The sequence below is a fragment of the Lissotriton helveticus genome, chromosome 8 (genome assembly GCF_964261635.1).
Source record: "Lissotriton helveticus chromosome 8, aLisHel1.1, whole genome shotgun sequence".
Lineage (NCBI taxonomy): Eukaryota > Metazoa > Chordata > Amphibia > Caudata > Salamandridae > Lissotriton > Lissotriton helveticus.
This window is the reverse complement of record NC_136069.1, coordinates 1,527,113,702-1,527,130,791: the sequence shown is the minus strand read 5'-3', so window position 1 is coordinate 1,527,130,791 and position 17,090 is coordinate 1,527,113,702. Positions and strand designations below refer to the sequence as shown.

The 17,090-nt window shown below is 47.2% G+C and overlaps 1 protein-coding gene across 1 annotated transcript in view; it reads left to right on the top strand.

The window, feature by feature from the left end:
* The first annotated feature begins 503 nt into the window (after positions 1 to 503).
* Positions 504 to 17,090, top strand: part of MYO7A (myosin VIIA) — a 319,096-nt gene continuing 302,509 nt past the window's right edge. Inside the window, exon 1 of the mRNA XM_078658511.1 lies at positions 504 to 687. Within this exon, the coding sequence (XP_078514637.1) occupies positions 625 to 687 (63 nt within the window). The 5' untranslated portion in view covers positions 504 to 624. The remainder of the gene's footprint in view (positions 688 to 17,090) is intronic.

Below are 17,090 nucleotides of genomic sequence, written 5' to 3'. Positions count from 1 at the left end.
GAATTTAACCACTGGTAGAACATGCTTATTACAGCTGGCTATGTAATACAGCACATTTCAGATGGTACAATCCTGTTAGCCATTCCACTAGTAAATACAATTATACCAGTGGTCAATTGATAATACACCTTTAAAGAAAATAATGACCAACCAAAAATAGTAGAAGTTAAGACTAAACCAGGATTACATTGGGCTTTACTGCCTTGACCAGACAAGAACCAGCTGCCACTACCTAGAATGTATCTATCCACCTGCAGTTAATAGTAGAAAAGTGCCACTTTGTTCATGTCAATGCTCCTGGGTTTACAATCCTATTTGAAGCTGTAATACAAATAAAGCCAGCACAGTGATACTCTTGAGGGTGTGCCATTTACCACCATATGTAAACAGCCAGTGCTAACAGCAGACATGGCAAACATTGACTCTGCATGTATCTTACCATGACTTCCCCTGATCTCTGTTTTCCTCTTGCCTAGTTTTGAGCAGTTGTGTATAAACTTTGCCAATGAGAACTTGCAGCAGTTCTTTGTACGCCACGTGTTCAAGCTGGAGCAGGAAGAGTACAACTTGGAAAACATTAACTGGCAGCACATTGAATTCACCGATAATCAAGATGCCTTGGATATGATCGCCATCAAACCCATGAACATCATCTCGCTCATCGACGAAGAAAGCAAGTTTCCAAAGGTGGGTTGTGAAGTTGAATACAGGAAATAGGCTTTGTAGGTGACATTCATTGTGCTACTTGGAACAATCAATTTCATAGTTTTTGACTTATGCCATCGTAAGAGTGGGATGCGTGAATGGTTAATCCTTTATTTGACAGGTTTAGATTTCACACTCAAAATGGGTTCATGATTACAGTCAATCAATCAATCAGGATTTGTAGAGCACAGCTGCTTCACCCGTGTGGGTCTCGAGGCGCTGTCTGATCATTCTGCCTGTTCTCCTATTTGTTGAACATCCATGTCTTGAGTTCCTTCCTGAATTGCTGGAGCGATGGTGAGGCTCTGAGATGCAGGGAGAGGTCGTTCCAGGTCTTGGCCGCCAGATGGGAGGAGTGTCCTCTGCTGTTTGTCCCACAGATGCGACGGGTGGCAGCTAGTGCGAGAGATCTCTATCTGAGTTTCCTGATGGGCTAGTGAAAGGTTGCGCTTTGGTTGAAGTACACAGGTCCTTTGTTGTGTAATGCCTTGTATGCATGGGTGAGTAGCTTGTACTGGCAACTCTTTGTGACTGGTAGCCAGTGGAGTTTCCAGAGGTGAGGTGTTATGTGCTTCCGTCTGGAGAGGTCAAGGATGAGCCTGGCCGATGTTTTCTGGATTGTCTAGAGCTTCTTCTTGAGTTGGGTTGTTATTCCTATGTAGAGGGAGTTGCCGTAGTCGAGTCTGCTTGTGACGAGAGCCTGCGTGACAGTTCGCCTGGTGTCGGTCAGGAGCCATCCTGAGTATACGAAGCAAGAGGAAGCAGGTGGTAGATATGGCACTGACTTTCTTCTTCATGGATAGCTGGCTGTTGAGGATGATGCTGAGTTTGCAGGCAGGTTTGCTGGGTATCGGGATTAGGTCTAGCTCCGGGGGCCACCATTCGTTGTTCCAATGTGTGTCCTTGCCTTAACCGAAGATGAGTACTTCTGTCTTGTCGATGCTGAGTTTGAGACAGTTGTTCATCCAGCCGGCAACATCTTTCATGCATCTTTGGAACTTGTCTTTGATGGTTCTTGGATTTTTAGTAGGAGAGAGAGGATGAGTTGGGTGTCGTTGGCGTAGGAGATGATGTTGAGTCCATGGCTTTTGACGATGTTGGCCAGGGGGGTTGTATGTGTTGAAGAGGGTAGGGGTGAATCTTGCGGTATCATGTAGGTGATGTTCTTAGGGAGCGAGGAGTAGGGAGGGAAGATGATTTTCTGTGTTCTTCCTGTGAGATATGATACGTTCGATTTTAGGGCTGCTCCTTGGTTTCCAATTTGGTGGAGCCTGTTTATTAGTGTGTGGTGGTATACAGTGTTGAAAGCTGCTGAGAGGTTAAGGAGGATGAGGGCCACTGTTTCTTCCTGCTCTAGCAGCCTTCAGATGTCATCTGTGGCTGCGACAAGAGCTGACTCAGTGGTTTGTTCTGTAGCCAGAATGGGAGCTGGTCCAGGAGGTCATGGTTTTCCAGATGTTTGGTGAGGTAGATGTTGATTGCCTTCTCAATTACCTTGGCTGGGAAGGGGAGCAAAGAGATTGGATGGTAGATCTTCAGTTGTCCTGGATCCGTGGATGGCTTCTTCAGCAAAGGCTTCACATCCATGTGTTTCCGATTCTGAGGGATGTGGGATGTGGTGTTTGAGGAGTTGAGGACCTTGGTGAGTTCTTTGCTGATGAGTTGATTGCCGATATTGAAAGCTTGATGGTGGCAGGAGTCTGCAGGGACTCCGGTGTGGATAGATCTCATGATGGTTGCTCTTTCCTTCTCAGTGAGGGGGTTTCACTAGGTGAGCTGGTGTGGGTGGGCGTCAGTCGGCATGAAGAGGTTGATGCTGTCTACAGCAAGGGGTTGGGGTGTGAAGTCTTGGTAGATGGTGTTAATTTTGGTTTGAAAAAGTCTGCAAGGGCGTCACAGAGATCTTGCGAGGATGTGATGTTGTTTTCTGTTGCTGAAGGGGTGATGAATTCCTTGACTATCCTGAAGAGTTTCTTGGAGTTGTTGGAGCTGTCATTGATGCAGGTGGCTAGGGCAGTCTTCTAGGTGTTTTTCAGGAGGTGTTAATAGCGGTTGAATGCAGCTTTCAAGTGTATTCGGTGCTGAAGGGTCTTTCTGGTGCGTTGGTCCAGCACTGTTCTGATACCTTGGACCAGCTGTGCCATGTTTGGCTGGCAGTGGAGGTGGGGATGTTGAGGGGTACCGAGATGACAAAGTCGATTCAGTTGTGGTGAGTCCAGGTGAGCTCTTCAGTGTGGATGTATTTTACTCTGTTGCTGGCTGCGAAGATAGGGTTGAGTGTGTGTCATGCAATGTGGGTGGGGTCAGTGACCAGTTGCTTGAGTCCGAGGTTGGCCATACTTTCTAGGAGGTCAGCTGTGTTGGTGTCATCAGTGTTCTCAAGATGAAAGTTGAGGTCTCCTAGAAAGATGCACAGATTTGAGACGATGGCGATAGGAGCCATGAAGTTGGGGATGGCATTGCAGAGGGAGGGCGGGTTCCCAGAGGTCTGTAGATGAGGAAGCCTTGGACTGTGGTTTTTGTTGTTCGTTTGGAGTTGGAAGTTGAGGTGCTCCATGAAGGGGGTGATGTCTTCTGGGGTGATTGCGCATTTGATAGGTTCTTTGTAGATTATGGCTATGCCGCCACTGTTTCTATTGCTTTGGTCTCGGTGCACGATCTTATATGCGGCCAGGGTGGCTTTGGCGATGTCAGGTGTTGATGCAGGGTTCAGCCAGGTCTCTGTGATGCAGACAGTGTCTGGGGCATAAGTGGTGATGGTGTCCCAGATTTAAAAAAAATTGTTTTGCAAGTTCATTGATCAGCAGGCATTTGATCTCTCTGGAGGTGTTGGTGCCGGCCTTGCTGCTGGGTGTGAGTGACGTAGTGTGACTGCTGGGTGTGGCATCAGTTGTTTCCCTTGTGATGCAGATAAAGCGGCAGTTCTGGCAGGAGTCCTTGGGCAGGCCTGGGCACAACTGTTGTTCTGACGTCCGGGGTCCAGAGCTCGAAGTTCATCTGAAGTGAAGGGAAGGCAGTCTCTGGTGGCTGAAGTCCTGGCACAGAGCAAGGTCCACGCACAGGGCGTGCCCACTTTGCGCGTCCGCTGCGTAGGTGCACAGTGGTCTCCATGCTGGAGGGCAGACAGGGTCGCTTGGGGGGTGGCAGTGGTTTCCGCAGGGGAAGACTCTAAGTGTGACATTGAGTGACACAGGAGGCGAGGCACAGGGAAGAAGCAGCCCTTCAGATAGCAGAAGGGAGACCCCAGCAGAGATGCAAGGGACAGGTCAGCGAGCTCCTGCGCAGGGAGTGATGGAAAGGGATGAAGCCAAACTGCAAGGACAGATGCAGCTGTACCAGGCTACCAAGGTCAAGGGGGTGGAGTGGTGCAGCTGGGCAGTCAAATACAGTGATATCAAATATTCTTCAGGAAAAGCATTTTAAGGTAGAATCAGAAATGTAGAGGCCATTTGCATTTCATAAAGTCATACTCCCAAAACCTTATGTCTGAAACATTGGACCAGAGTCTCAAAATGTTTTCCCATGAATGCACAAATGTGGTAAGAACATGCACGTTATGCCTTCACAAATATACAGCAGTATCTTTACTATACAGTGTGTGTGGGTGTGCACATTTAAATGCACAGAAGAGTTTTCACCCATAGTGTGCTCATGTAATAGGTGGTTTTATGTCGCTGTATTGACAGTTGGAAATGTCCTGGAATAACCAGCAACTTGTCCATGAAGCAGCCAGGTCATGAACTTTCAGTGAAATTATACCATGTCACTGTGCTGGCAGGGATGTGAGGCAATGAATTCCTCAGCAACGGATGTAAAGATCCAACCTCCTGCTCTGCATTTCTAGAAAGATCTGACCTTGCTTTACTAGTCTCAGATTTGCAGGCACATAATTGCATCCACTGACATAGGAGCTAATACACAAAAGCAGTCATGAGTATGAGAAATAGTGCAGCATGAGTACTCTTTTATACAAGCTTTTGTGAATCAGCCTCAAAATGTCCAACTCCTGGTTAATAAAAGTGCAAAGAGGACACAGTCCTTTCTATTTGTACTAACTGTATACGAATATGGCCAAAATATTTCCATTTTATTCCCACTTCAAATGTTTTGGGGCCAATTCACAAAGGCACGTTTGAGTACATAAATCAGTACTACAAATGTGGTATTTTATGCACTCCAAAATGCCTGTGTGAGTAGGCACCATAGTATTCAAACGTAAAAAAGTGAACAACCCCAATACAACCTTATGCACACTGTGCAATGCCTTGAATTGAAATAATTGGAAGTCTGGTGACCAATGTAAGTTCCACAGAATTTTAGAAATATGCTGATAACAACAACGGCCAGATGGGCCACAACTTTCTGCAGACTCTGCACCTGATTCAATATCTGCTGCAGCACCCATTACAGTAGTCCAATGTGGAGGTGGTGGATACCATGTTCAAATGAGAAGAGAGAAACATGGTTAACCCGCGCTCATCGATGGTTCACTATGAATAATTTATGGTTTGGAAGTCAACTTATAAAAATGGCAATAATGTAAATGTGACTAATAAAGCACGAGCTCATGCCCTAGGGCGTCTTGGCGCTGTTGAAGTCTGATTTAGGCTGCGGCAATGACATTGTCGGATCAAGCAGGTGCACAGATATATTATACTCTTGTGCGAAAAGCCAGGTCTTAAAGGCTTTTCTGATGGAGAGTAGAGAGGGGGCAGCTTTTAGTGTCAATGGGAGATTGTTCCAGAGCATGACAGTGGCCCTAAAAAAGTTCTTTCCACCCCAGGTAGCTTTCCTAAATGGGGGGGACAATCAGATTCCAGGCAGAGCCTGATCGAAGTGTCCTTGCTGGAACGTACAATTTAAGTTTCGTCTTAAAAAGGTCTGGCCCGAGTCAGTGCAGTGATTTAATGGCCAGACAGAGAGTCTTGAAACTACAGCGTTGCTTGACTGGCAACCAGTGTAATGGAAGGGCGAGATTTTGATCGATACTTTACCACTATTGATCTAAACCTCGATCTGGTCGACTGAACCTTTGTTGCCTGTCTTTGAGGAAAGAAAGTGCACCTCTCTGCAAGTTAGTTCACCCAATAAAGGACTCTGCTCCCAAAGATCACAAACAACTTCTAGCTTTCAAAAGTTTATTGTAAAGATATGATAAGCTGCAAATACAGGCATCTCAGAATGAGATTCACGAGATACACAGGTCCAACTACATACATGTGTTCTCTGAAAGCCCTCAGACGAGCAACGGAAATCACTAACACAAGTTCTAAGAATAATAAAGCTATCAGCATTGACGCATATCTCTCCTTCATTTAAGTTGGAGGAAAACGCACAGGTTAGGCTGTCCCTACCCTGCTCTAGATGGTATCCCTACTTAACCAAATCCCAACCTAACGAAGGTGTCAGCAGTGAATGACCCCCAAGGGAAGTCACTCACTCTAAGTCTCTTGGTGAAAACCTATAGTTCTCCAGTCATGACCCCTCTCTGCCTACCCATCCGCTCTCTAAAGGGTCCTCAGGTATCTGCTCTAACTCCACCCAGGGGTGCTGTCCCTAATACAAAACAGTCAACAACATTTGAGACGCCCCTCATGAGACGCCTCTCACGTGGTGTAGCTTCTGGCTTTTTCCATGCTGCTTTGTATTGGGCCTCGTACGTTGGAGTTGACCTTGCTTCTCAGACTCTTCTCCGGCCCGCTGATACCCCTTAAACATTCCGGAACCCTCCTCCATGTCTGGGCCGTCTACTGAACAGACCTCTATTCATTCATTTATAATTGGATTCCCCCTTTTCCTTTGCAGACAGATATCTGCAGCCAAGAACCCAACTCTCATAGACTTCCAAAAAGGCTTGCAACATTTCTCAGCCCAGACATGTACGTATAAATCAATGTTTAAAATAATTCAGGCCCACAGCATTTCTCATAATGATTATAGCATTCAACTTCTTCATTAATTAAAGCATGTTAATACTCTTATTCTATTATTCAGTAAACACATCTATAAATCATGGCCCATTAATGCAATGGCCAAAACATTATTTCAATCTATGTCGTGAAAAGAAACACTTTCTAGCTTTGGCCCTGAGGCCTACCACATTCTGCGTTTTACCACATGCCATCTTACATTTTAGCAGCTACACGACATGAATTCAGGAATAATCACATCTAATAAAATCATATAGTGTCACACATTTCTGTATTAGTTCCACTTCTACTTAAATCTCTACATTAGCTATACATTCAGAATATAATTTCAGATACTATTAGCACTCATGGCATTTCTCCTCATGATTTATGCTTACTACAGGTAAGTGTGATGCACTCATACATTTAGGTCAGTTTGCGCTCTCTCAGTTCCCCCCTTTGATGACCTCTCGGGGTCATCACTAACATTTAAACTGCAGTTATTGCTGGCATGATTTGTCTCTGCGCTTCCAGAGCCCTCAGACTCCTGTACTGATTATCTTGTATGGCAGCCAATCTCTGCAGCTGTTCTCTTTGGGCCCTTTCTGACCTTCTTGCTCTGTACCATTTGAATACCCTCACCAATCCCCACAATATAATCCCACAGATCAATATTATGATGATAGGTTTTAGTATATACCACACAAAGCTTTTGCCTATGGTGGAAATCCACCCTCCAACTTCACTCATTCCGTGGCCCACCTTTTCCCAGACATTTTCTCTACTCAAGTCTTCGATCTCCTTGTGAATATTAGTTATGTTCCTAATAACTTTCTCAAGGGGCTTTGAATTGTCTGGAATGTAAGTACAACATTCCTGGACCTTCAAAGCCTTACAGACTCCGCCCTCTTTTGCTAGTAGGACATCTAACGCAAGACGGTTCTGAAGAACCATAGCCCTTATCGATTGCATCTCTCCTTCTACCAGCATTAAGGACTGAGCAGTGCTGGCAGACAACCTGTCGACAACTGTTGCCAGTCGTCTAATTTTAACATCATTAAGGATTACTCCCAAAAGAGGGAACATAGCTCCAAAGACATCTCCAACCATTTCTGCATCTCCTACATCTCTCTTTCCCCTTGATGATGTCTTGCCCTCGATGATCACTAAGTCTTGTGCATGATATATTTTGGGGAAGACAATTGCTAGGTAACATGATCCATACCAGTTGTCAGGTAGTCGCACGTAAGCATTTCTTCCACATACAAAATACACATTTGGAATCACTTGCATTCCCTTCAGGAAATCCTTAGTATAGTACTCTATATTGAAAGCATGTTCACAGTCGACTTCTCCCACGTATACATTTTCATAATACGTTTTGGCTCGGTGAAGACATAGCTTTCCTCTCTGCGTCTTATCTAAAGCTATTGGACCACTACTACCCTTTCTCTTGTGTGCCTTCTCTTCCTCGGTCCAATCTGTTTTCCATTGTCCTGATTTTTTCAAAATCTTTTGTCTCCTGTAACGATCATCCACCTGCCCTATGAACTTCTTCTCGACTTCTGACACCTTGCATGTCAGGTTATTTCTACGGGCATGTGAAGTATCTAAGGTAATCCAAGGAATGAAGAATTTGGCCAATCTGTCTTCACTCTTCCAGTAGTCCCATTTGTTCATCTGCTTATAATTTGGGACTTCTGGCAACACTGAATCATAGTTGGAGAAATAGTATTCAAAACTATCTCTCTCATAGAATATACTAAGCAATAAGCTACATGTAATGCCATATGTCAGCGGGAGGTGATGGTATCTAATGCCTTCATCTACAGACGCCGGCAACTGCATGCAGACATAACAGTCCTTAACCTCCATGGCATCCACGTATTCATATAAGAGTTTAGCATAAGCATTTGACCTAAAGTCTCCTTGGGACTCATCTACGTGTAACCTGCGGGCTTCTGCAGCTAATAACGCTTTCTCTTGAATGTTTTCCCTTTTCTCACCAGCAACAGTGGGTGTAAGCGTTTCTACAGATTTCACATCAGTTACCTTCGCCTCTTCCTCATGTCCCTTTACATAAGAAATTGTTACCACTAAAGCTATTAATATTATCACTCCTACTATTAGTGTACCTATTATACATTTAGCTCTGCGGTTCTGGGTGCCGGCCTCCATTTCGTCAGACAATATGGCTCTCTCTTATCTTAGCAAAAAGTTCTTTTCCTCTCGTTCCTTTACAGTCTCTTTTTTTCCTTTTTGTCTTTAGAATCCACACAACTGGAAGCTGACAACCTTTTTCGCAAAAGTCCTTTAACAGTTCAATAAAGACAACCCTAGCCCTTCTCCATCAACTCAAGGGAAGTTCCCTAAAATTCTCTGCTTCCTGGGCGCTAGGTAATCTTCTTTTTCCTGTTCACTTTATTTACAAAGTCCTTTAACAGTCTACTATCAAGCCTGTGCCTGCAGCTTCGATAGCAAAGTTCAGTATTTCCAAACGAAGATTGTGCTCTTCATGTGCTGTTATCGTTGTACCAAAGTCGGGGAATTGCAATTCTGAAAGAAACATGTGTTTTAACTTGCTGAGGCGGGGAGGTCTGGGGAGCATGAATGTTAGTGACCCTTCTTGTTCGACTCCGGGTACCAACAGTCGTATTTCCACGGTGACGATGGGCTCAGAACTGGACACCACCACCGCTCGAATCCTCCCTGTCTCCTGTTTCACAGACATTTGTCGCCAGATATGTCCACTCAGGAGTGGAGTATCTTCTGTTAGGCACACGCACTCTTCTCGACCTTCTTCGGTCCGGTGCTTCAGCGCCCTGAGCACCTTCTTCCGGGTCTGAGTCTTCTGATATCGGAGGAAGGGTTACCTCTGGAGTTGACCTCAGGCTAGAACTCCTTCTTTGCGGCCAATTAGCTTCTCCACGTGCCCTTCTACTCCTTCTCCTTCTTGTCTGTTCTCGCTCTCTGTCAGACTTGTCAGTGTCTGACTCGTACTCCCAGCTACTTTCTCCTTCTGTAGCGTCGTCTGTTTCGCTGTTGTACTGACCGTCCTCAGCTTGGTCAGACTCGTTCCCTGCTTCCGCTGGCACCTCTTCAGCTTGGCTAGCCCCCTCTATGGCTTCTCGGTCCTCTGCTGGACGTCTATCCGAGAGAGGAGCTGTTTCTTCCCGAGGTGCTGGAACCCTTCGCGTATGTGACGCGTGGATCCAATTGGGCAGGCCTCCCACCTTCACAGCCGTATTCGCAATCAAGATGATCTGGAAGGGCCCACGCCAACGAACATCCAAGCAGCTTCTTCTCACATGTTTTTTCACCAGGACCCAGTCCCCAGGATACAGGTCATGGCACGGGCCCTGGCACGATGGAACCTCGGCAGCCTGCACCTGAAGGGACACAGAACGAATGGCGTCAGACAGCCCCTTACAATAGTCCAGGATCATATCATCTGTGATATTTAACAGTGCAGTAGTCGGGACAGATGGCAACCTCATTGCTCTCCCCATTAACACCTCATGTGGTGACAACCCCGTTCTTCTGTCTGGGGTACTACGAAGGCTCATGAGAACCAATGGCAGGGCGTCAGGCCAACTCAGGGTCGTTGAGGAGCACACTTTGGCAATTCGGGCTTTGATCGTGCCATTGATCTGCTCCACAATTCCTGAGGCTTCTGGTCGGTAACTACAATGCAACTTCTGATCGATATTTAGAGCTGCACAAATCATCTTCACAAGCTCGCTATTGAAATGCGTTCCCCTATCTGATTCCAAAGAGGCCGGCACCCCGAAGCGCGGAATGAGTTCCCTAAGCAGTAACTTGGCCACTGTGAGGGTGTCGCACCTACGTGTAGGGTATGCCTCAACCCATCTGGAGAACACACAAACAACCACCAGGACATAGCGGAGGCGGTTGCATCTCGGCATTTCAATGAAATCTATCTGCATTCGATTGAATGGACCTCCAGACCTTCCTATGTGACTCAGTGCAACTGGTGTTCTTTTCCCTACATTCAGCTGCTGACAGGTCACACAACGCTGACACACTGCTTCTGCTGCTATTCGAAACTTAGGATTGTACCAAGTCTGTCTAAACACTCTCAGCATAGCATCTCTCCCTAAGTGTACGGGACCATGTATGAGTCTGGCCATTGGACTCACCATCTCATTGGGCAACACTGCTCTGCCGTCTGCTGAGACCCAAAAATGGGACTCACCCATTACACATCCTGCCTTTTCCCATGTTTCTTTTTCAAAATCAGGAGCATTTTCTTGCATGTTTGACAGTTCATCCCAAGTATCAACAGTTTCCAATATCATGGCTAATTCAGTTCTTACATTTATTCCACCCACTTCCACCTCTGTGAAAGAGTACCCTTGTTCTGCGCAATACCGCGCAACTTCATCAGCATATCTATTGCCTTTCGAAACGAAGTCCTCATTTCTGGTATGTGCGGTGCACTTTACAACTGCGATACCTGCTGGGCATTGCAACGCCTCTAACAACAGGCGCACAAACTCTCCATTGCGAATGGGAGAGCCTGAAGAGGTCATGAACCCTCTTTGAGACCATAACTGCCCGTAATCATGAACCACCCCATAACCATATTGGCTGTCGGTGTATATGGTGACTCGAATTTGATTGCTTGCCAAGCAAGCACGTGTCAAGGCAATAATCTCGGCTACCTGAGCGGAGTGTACTCCTTCCAGGCACCCAGCTTCCACAACTCCAGTAATTGTACAAACAGCATAAGCTGCTCTCAACTGCCCAACTTCGTCTCTTACACATGAGCCATCGACAAAGAAAATTTCATCTGGGTCAGTCAGTGGCTCATCTACGATGTCGGGTCTGGGTTTGGTGCATAGTTCAGTCACATCGAGGCAGTCATGGTCTGTACATTCATCATCATCCTCGATATCATTTGGGAGTGGCATCAAGGTGGCAGGGTTCAAAACAGAGCATCTCTTGAGGGTCACATTCTCTGCAGCAAGAATAACTTGCTCATAGCGCGTGAGCCTGCTGTTGGTCAGATGCTGTGTTTTGGTCCTGGTCATCAACAGTTCAACAGAATGGGGCACGCACACCTCTAACGGGTGCCCCATGACGATATTTTCACATCTCTCAATGCTGACACCCGTTGCAGCAACGGATTTGAGACATCCGGGCAACGCTGCGGCTACTGGGTCTAAAGTAGCCGAGAAATAAGCAACTGGTCTACGGGCATTCCCATGGATTTGGACTAACACAGACAACGCGCAACCTTCTCTCTCACAACAGTAAAGAAAAAATGGTTTATTGTAATCAGGCATTCCCAATGCCGGAGCACGACACAGGTCCTCTCGCAGCTGTAGGAATGCCATCAAACAGTCTTTGTCCCATGGTACCGGATCGCTCACCTCCTTGTGCGTCAGTTTTTGCAAGGGCTTTGCTTTCAGTGAAAAGTTCGCGATCCACTGTCGGCAATAACCCACCATCCCTAGGAACATCCTGACCTCTCTCTGTGTTTTAGGCGCATTCATTTTCATGATCGCCTCTATCCTGTCTGGTGACACCTTTCGTTTGCCTTTCTCTATTCTGTGTCCCAAGTACTGCACCTCTGTCAGACAGTACTGCAACTTTCCCGGGGACACCTTGTGCCCATTGGCAGCTAGGTGATTTAACAAAGCAATGGAGTCCTCCCTGCAAGCTTCTTCTGTTTCTGACGCCACAAGGAGGTCGTCTATGTACTGGACCAGAACTGACTTCTGGGGCAGCACTAGACTTTCAAGATTTTTCTTCAAAAGCTGGTTAAAGATCGATGGGCTCTCTGTATACCCCTGAGGGATACGACACCATGTTAGGACGCGATTTTCCAGCTTAAATGCGAAAAGAAAATGGCTTTCTTCGTCCAGAGGGATCGAAAAGAAAGCCTGACAAAGATCAATCACAGTGAACCACTCAGCTTGGAATGGAATCTGAAACAGTATCACTGATGGATTCGGTACCACTGGACAACATGAAACGACTATGTTATTAATCTTTCGAAGGTCCTGTACTATCCGAAATTTCCCATTTGGTTTCTGCAGACCCATAATCGGGGAGTTGCATGGACTACCCACGATTTCTTTCAGTATTCCCTGTTTAATCATGGACTCGATCACGGGCTTTATGCCTGCAATCGTTTCTGGAGTCAATTTATATTGGGGTGTTCTTGGGAACTCAGCATGCGGTTTCACTACAATTTTCACTGGGTCCACCCCTTTGACCAATCCTATCTCTTCCCCAGTGAAATCCCATACTTCTGGTGCCACTGTCTCTCTCAAGTCCCAGGGGAGCTCATCTACTGTTAAAGTAGGGTACAGCTCCACGCATATTCTTGAGTTTGCAACTTTGAAGTCTGCATCATCATCATTGGTCAATACTTCCACTCCCTGAGGTGTACAATATATAGTACAATTCAATTTACACAACAGGTCTCTTCCTAGCAGACACACAGGACTTGAATCGCAAACTACAAACTGGTGCTCATCGCTGTACTTCCCTATTTTCACCTGTACCGGTTCTGTCAATTGGCTGGTTATTCTCCTGTTTGCGACCCCTACCACTTGTACGGTCTCTCCAGACATGGGCAGGTCCGGAACTGCAGCTGATCTGATCGTGGACCTAGTGGCTCCTGTGTCCACCAGAAATGTCGTGGGGCACCCTGCTACTTCTGCTTCAACATAGGGTCCCCTCTGATCCACTTCCAAGGCTGCCCCGAGGGTGCAGTCTTCTCTTTCCACTCTCTGTCCGGTTAATGGGTCCACATAATAGCACTCTTCTCCTTCTACAAACAGGGGCATCTGTCTATAGGTCTTACCCATGGTCCCTACTCGAGGAGGTTGCGGGAACTGGGCTCGGGGAGGAGCCCCCCCCCCTTTGAGCACCTTTCCTTGGTATGGCGTCACCCCTTTCGTAGGCGCTCTCTGGACCTCTTCCTCCTCTTCCTCTTGTTCTCCTATCTCTACATTGTAGGGACACTCGCGTTTCCAATGCCCCACCTCGTTACACTGGTGGCACCTTGTCGTTTTCTTCAAGGCAGCTATGTCTAATCTGGGTCTAAAGGTGGAACTCTCCTCATTGCCCTTGTTCTGACTGTACTGCTTCTTTCCTCCTGTACCTGTTCCTTGCTGCTGTTGCTGCTGTCCCCCCTTTCCTGCTGCCTGCATCTGTACCACCATCAACTTTTCTTTTAGTTTCTTAGCCTTGGAGTCTATCTCATCACAGCAGTACCTGGCATACCTCAGTATTTCGTCTAGGGGTTTACTTTGCCAACAAATCGAGTGTTGCTGAATCATTAAACTAATATCCGGTCTCAGTCCCAGGACGAACTTGGACACGAATTGCCCTATGTCTTTTGGATCCATTACATCCAGGCCGCTATACTGTTTAAACGCCTTCAGTAATCTCTCGTAATATTCGTGGACGGTCTCTTTGGGTTCCTGTCTGGTTCGGTCTATTCTGACCCAATCTATGTCTTGCATTGGCACTTTCTCCTTCAGCCAATTCATCACTCTCTCGAATTTTGCCATCACAATCTCGGACGGCCCATTAGTCTTAGCATCTCTCTCTGGCTCCGTTGTGGGCCACTCAGCGCTAACCTTGCATGCTGTCCACAGATCTCCTGGTACTACAATGTCGAACAGCGTGTTCAGATCTATCCATAGGACCTTTGAGATTTTTACAAATCTCTCAACTTGCTTGTACCACTCCACCGGGTTTTCCCGCAATTTGGGGAAGGAGGTGGTAAAAGCAGCTAAATCTCCCCTACTCCAAGGGACATGCACATAGTTCCCATTGGCGACTTCACGCAAAGGGTATGCTTCTATTCCCTGCAGCCTTCCTGGTGTCGTCCCAAGCGTGCTTCTCCTACCGGTCCCTTTCTTGGACCACCTTTCTTCCCACTTATCTAGTGCCCTCCATGTCCTTATTCCAGTGATCAGTTCCCTTATATGCGTTTTCAGCCCAATCGTTCTCCTCTCATCTAGGTCTTGATCTGTGTAATGTAGCCTGTGGTTACCCTGTAATGCTTTGGTTCTTGACAGATCCACCATATATTTGCCTGCTAGTTCGACTAACTTCTCATGGATTGCTCTCGCCTTTCGAGTGATATCCTTTGCCATATACAGTATTTCATCCTGCTCATACATTTCCATTCTTTCTAAAGGCAGGGTACCATCTATCATGTCATCCAGGTCTGACCTTAAGCTGGCGACATCGAGTCTCTTAGCTTTTATCTCAGCTCGCAATATGTCTTTCGAAGGGGGCTCACTGGTCTCCCTACCATCCCAACTTCGAGCTCTACGTTTGGGCTCGGGAGAGTTAATGAGTACTCTCCCTTGCTCCCATCTCTCCAGGTCCCATGCTCGGCCATCCGATCTTGGAAGGTGATGGAACACGGGCCTGTTACCCCCACTCTTACTCTGCCCACTCTCTTCTGCTTCTCTCCTTTCACCGTACGCCTCTCTGTTATTTTCCCTCTGGTCGCTACTCTCCCTTTGCCTAGTATCGCTCAGTATCCGATACGATCCTTCCTGGTTCCCCATATTCCCTGGGCTGCGCTCATTTCCGTCATCACAGGGACTATGGTGCGACCTCTCACAACTCCCATTCTGTTCTCTATTGCCGGGCACACAGTGTGGACACTTAAAGCTGTTTCTGTACTCTTGCGCTCTCCTCTCCCCTTCACTGAGTATTGGGCACGCCACCCCTTCACTCCCGGGGCCCCCGTTTTCCAGATCTGTTCTATTCCCACTCCGGGCCCAATGGGTGACTCCCCTACTATCCCTCTCTCTACAGTCCCACTCCGGGCTGCTCTCCCCAGCCCCGCAGTGAGTCCGAGCTCTGCTGTCCTGACTTTCCCTTTCAGCTTCTGCAGCTATGATGCTCTTGTGAGCCTCCACTGCCTCATCCCACTTCTTCATGTACTCGTTTAGCTCTTGAAAGGATTTTCGTCCAGATCCCCTCAGATCCACTGGCCATCTAGGGCCCCCAGGATCCCCTCCTGGGTCCCCTGCGGTGTGCATCGGGGTGCTCCACTCTCTCGGTATCGGCATCTGACTTGGGGAATTGATCGTATCGTTCCTCCTTGCCTTCTCTGCTCTTTCTCTGTCCTTCCGTACCCGTTCTTCCCCTCTTGCTCTTTCTTGGTCATATATCGATATTATAGGACCTATGGTAACAGGTACCTGTAGTGCATCTGGTAATCTGTAGGATGTGGCGCACTCCGTTTCCGGCGCTCTTTGTACCACAAACCTCCCGACTACCTGTTGCACCTGACTAGGCTGGGACAGCTCTTTCTTTGCCTCAGGATCCCACTCTGAACTGGGAAGCGGTCTATGCTCTCCTGCATTGCCCCCCTTTTCTCCTTCAGTATGCTCGACCTCTCCCCCTGCTCTATTATACGGGGGTGGCCTGTCTGTCAATAATCTGTTTATCAGGCTGTCCTCTGTTTCGCTCTCATCATCTTCTTCTAGGGGGCTTTTATTTACGGGCACCTCTAACACTGGATACAGTTTATTTACTTCCATGTTATGCACTCTCCATCTTTTAGCATCCGCATCCCACCTGGCATCCTGCACTGCCCTTACCGATCGTTTCACCCTTTCTTGTCGTCTGTTCATATTCTTTTCATGCGCTGCCCTAATCCATGCTTCAAGAGCTTCAAACTGGGTCGGTCTAGGCAAGGGTCTCATTGAGGTCATGACTGATTTTAATCGATGTAACACCTCTAATCTGAACGTCCCGTACTTCGGGAACGTCAGTTCCTCATTTCCTTCAGTAATCTTACTCCACTCTGATATCCAAAGGATCGTATGCAGCCCAACATTCACTGCCATGTAACGAGCTGGCGTACCCTCCGGCGGGGCTTCTTCCCCTTCATACGATCCCCGCTTCTCTTTTTTAAACACCGCTCTCAGCCATTTAAAACACTTCATAATTATGCGCACAATATCCAGCCTCGCTACTCTGTTTACTTCCTGATGACAATCCACCAATCCTGTCGCGGCTTTGCTAGCTTGGCCTATCGCAGCGCGGTCTTTCTCCAGTCGGCCAATCACGTCGCGACACTTTCTGACGTCTTTTCTAGCTGGCCTATCACGGCGCGGTCTTTCTTCGGTCAGCCAATCACTGCGCGACACTACCTGACGTCACTTTTCTCCGCTTCGCAGCAGCACCCCTCCTTTCTCAACTCGTCTCCCGGTCATGCATGCGTCCCATTCATACACCGAAAAATGACTACTTCCGACCAAGCGGTCACTTCCCTCGACTGTACGTCCACAGTCTATATGTAATTGTCAACACAACTGACGAAATGTCTATCGTCTCTCTGATAGGTTGCTTACACACACAGTAACCTCCGACCAGCGTCCGTTACTCACGCACTCACTCTTACGTTCCCCCTATCTCGGTCTTTCGGGTGATCAATGGTACCTCATGACCCCCTTCACACTATTT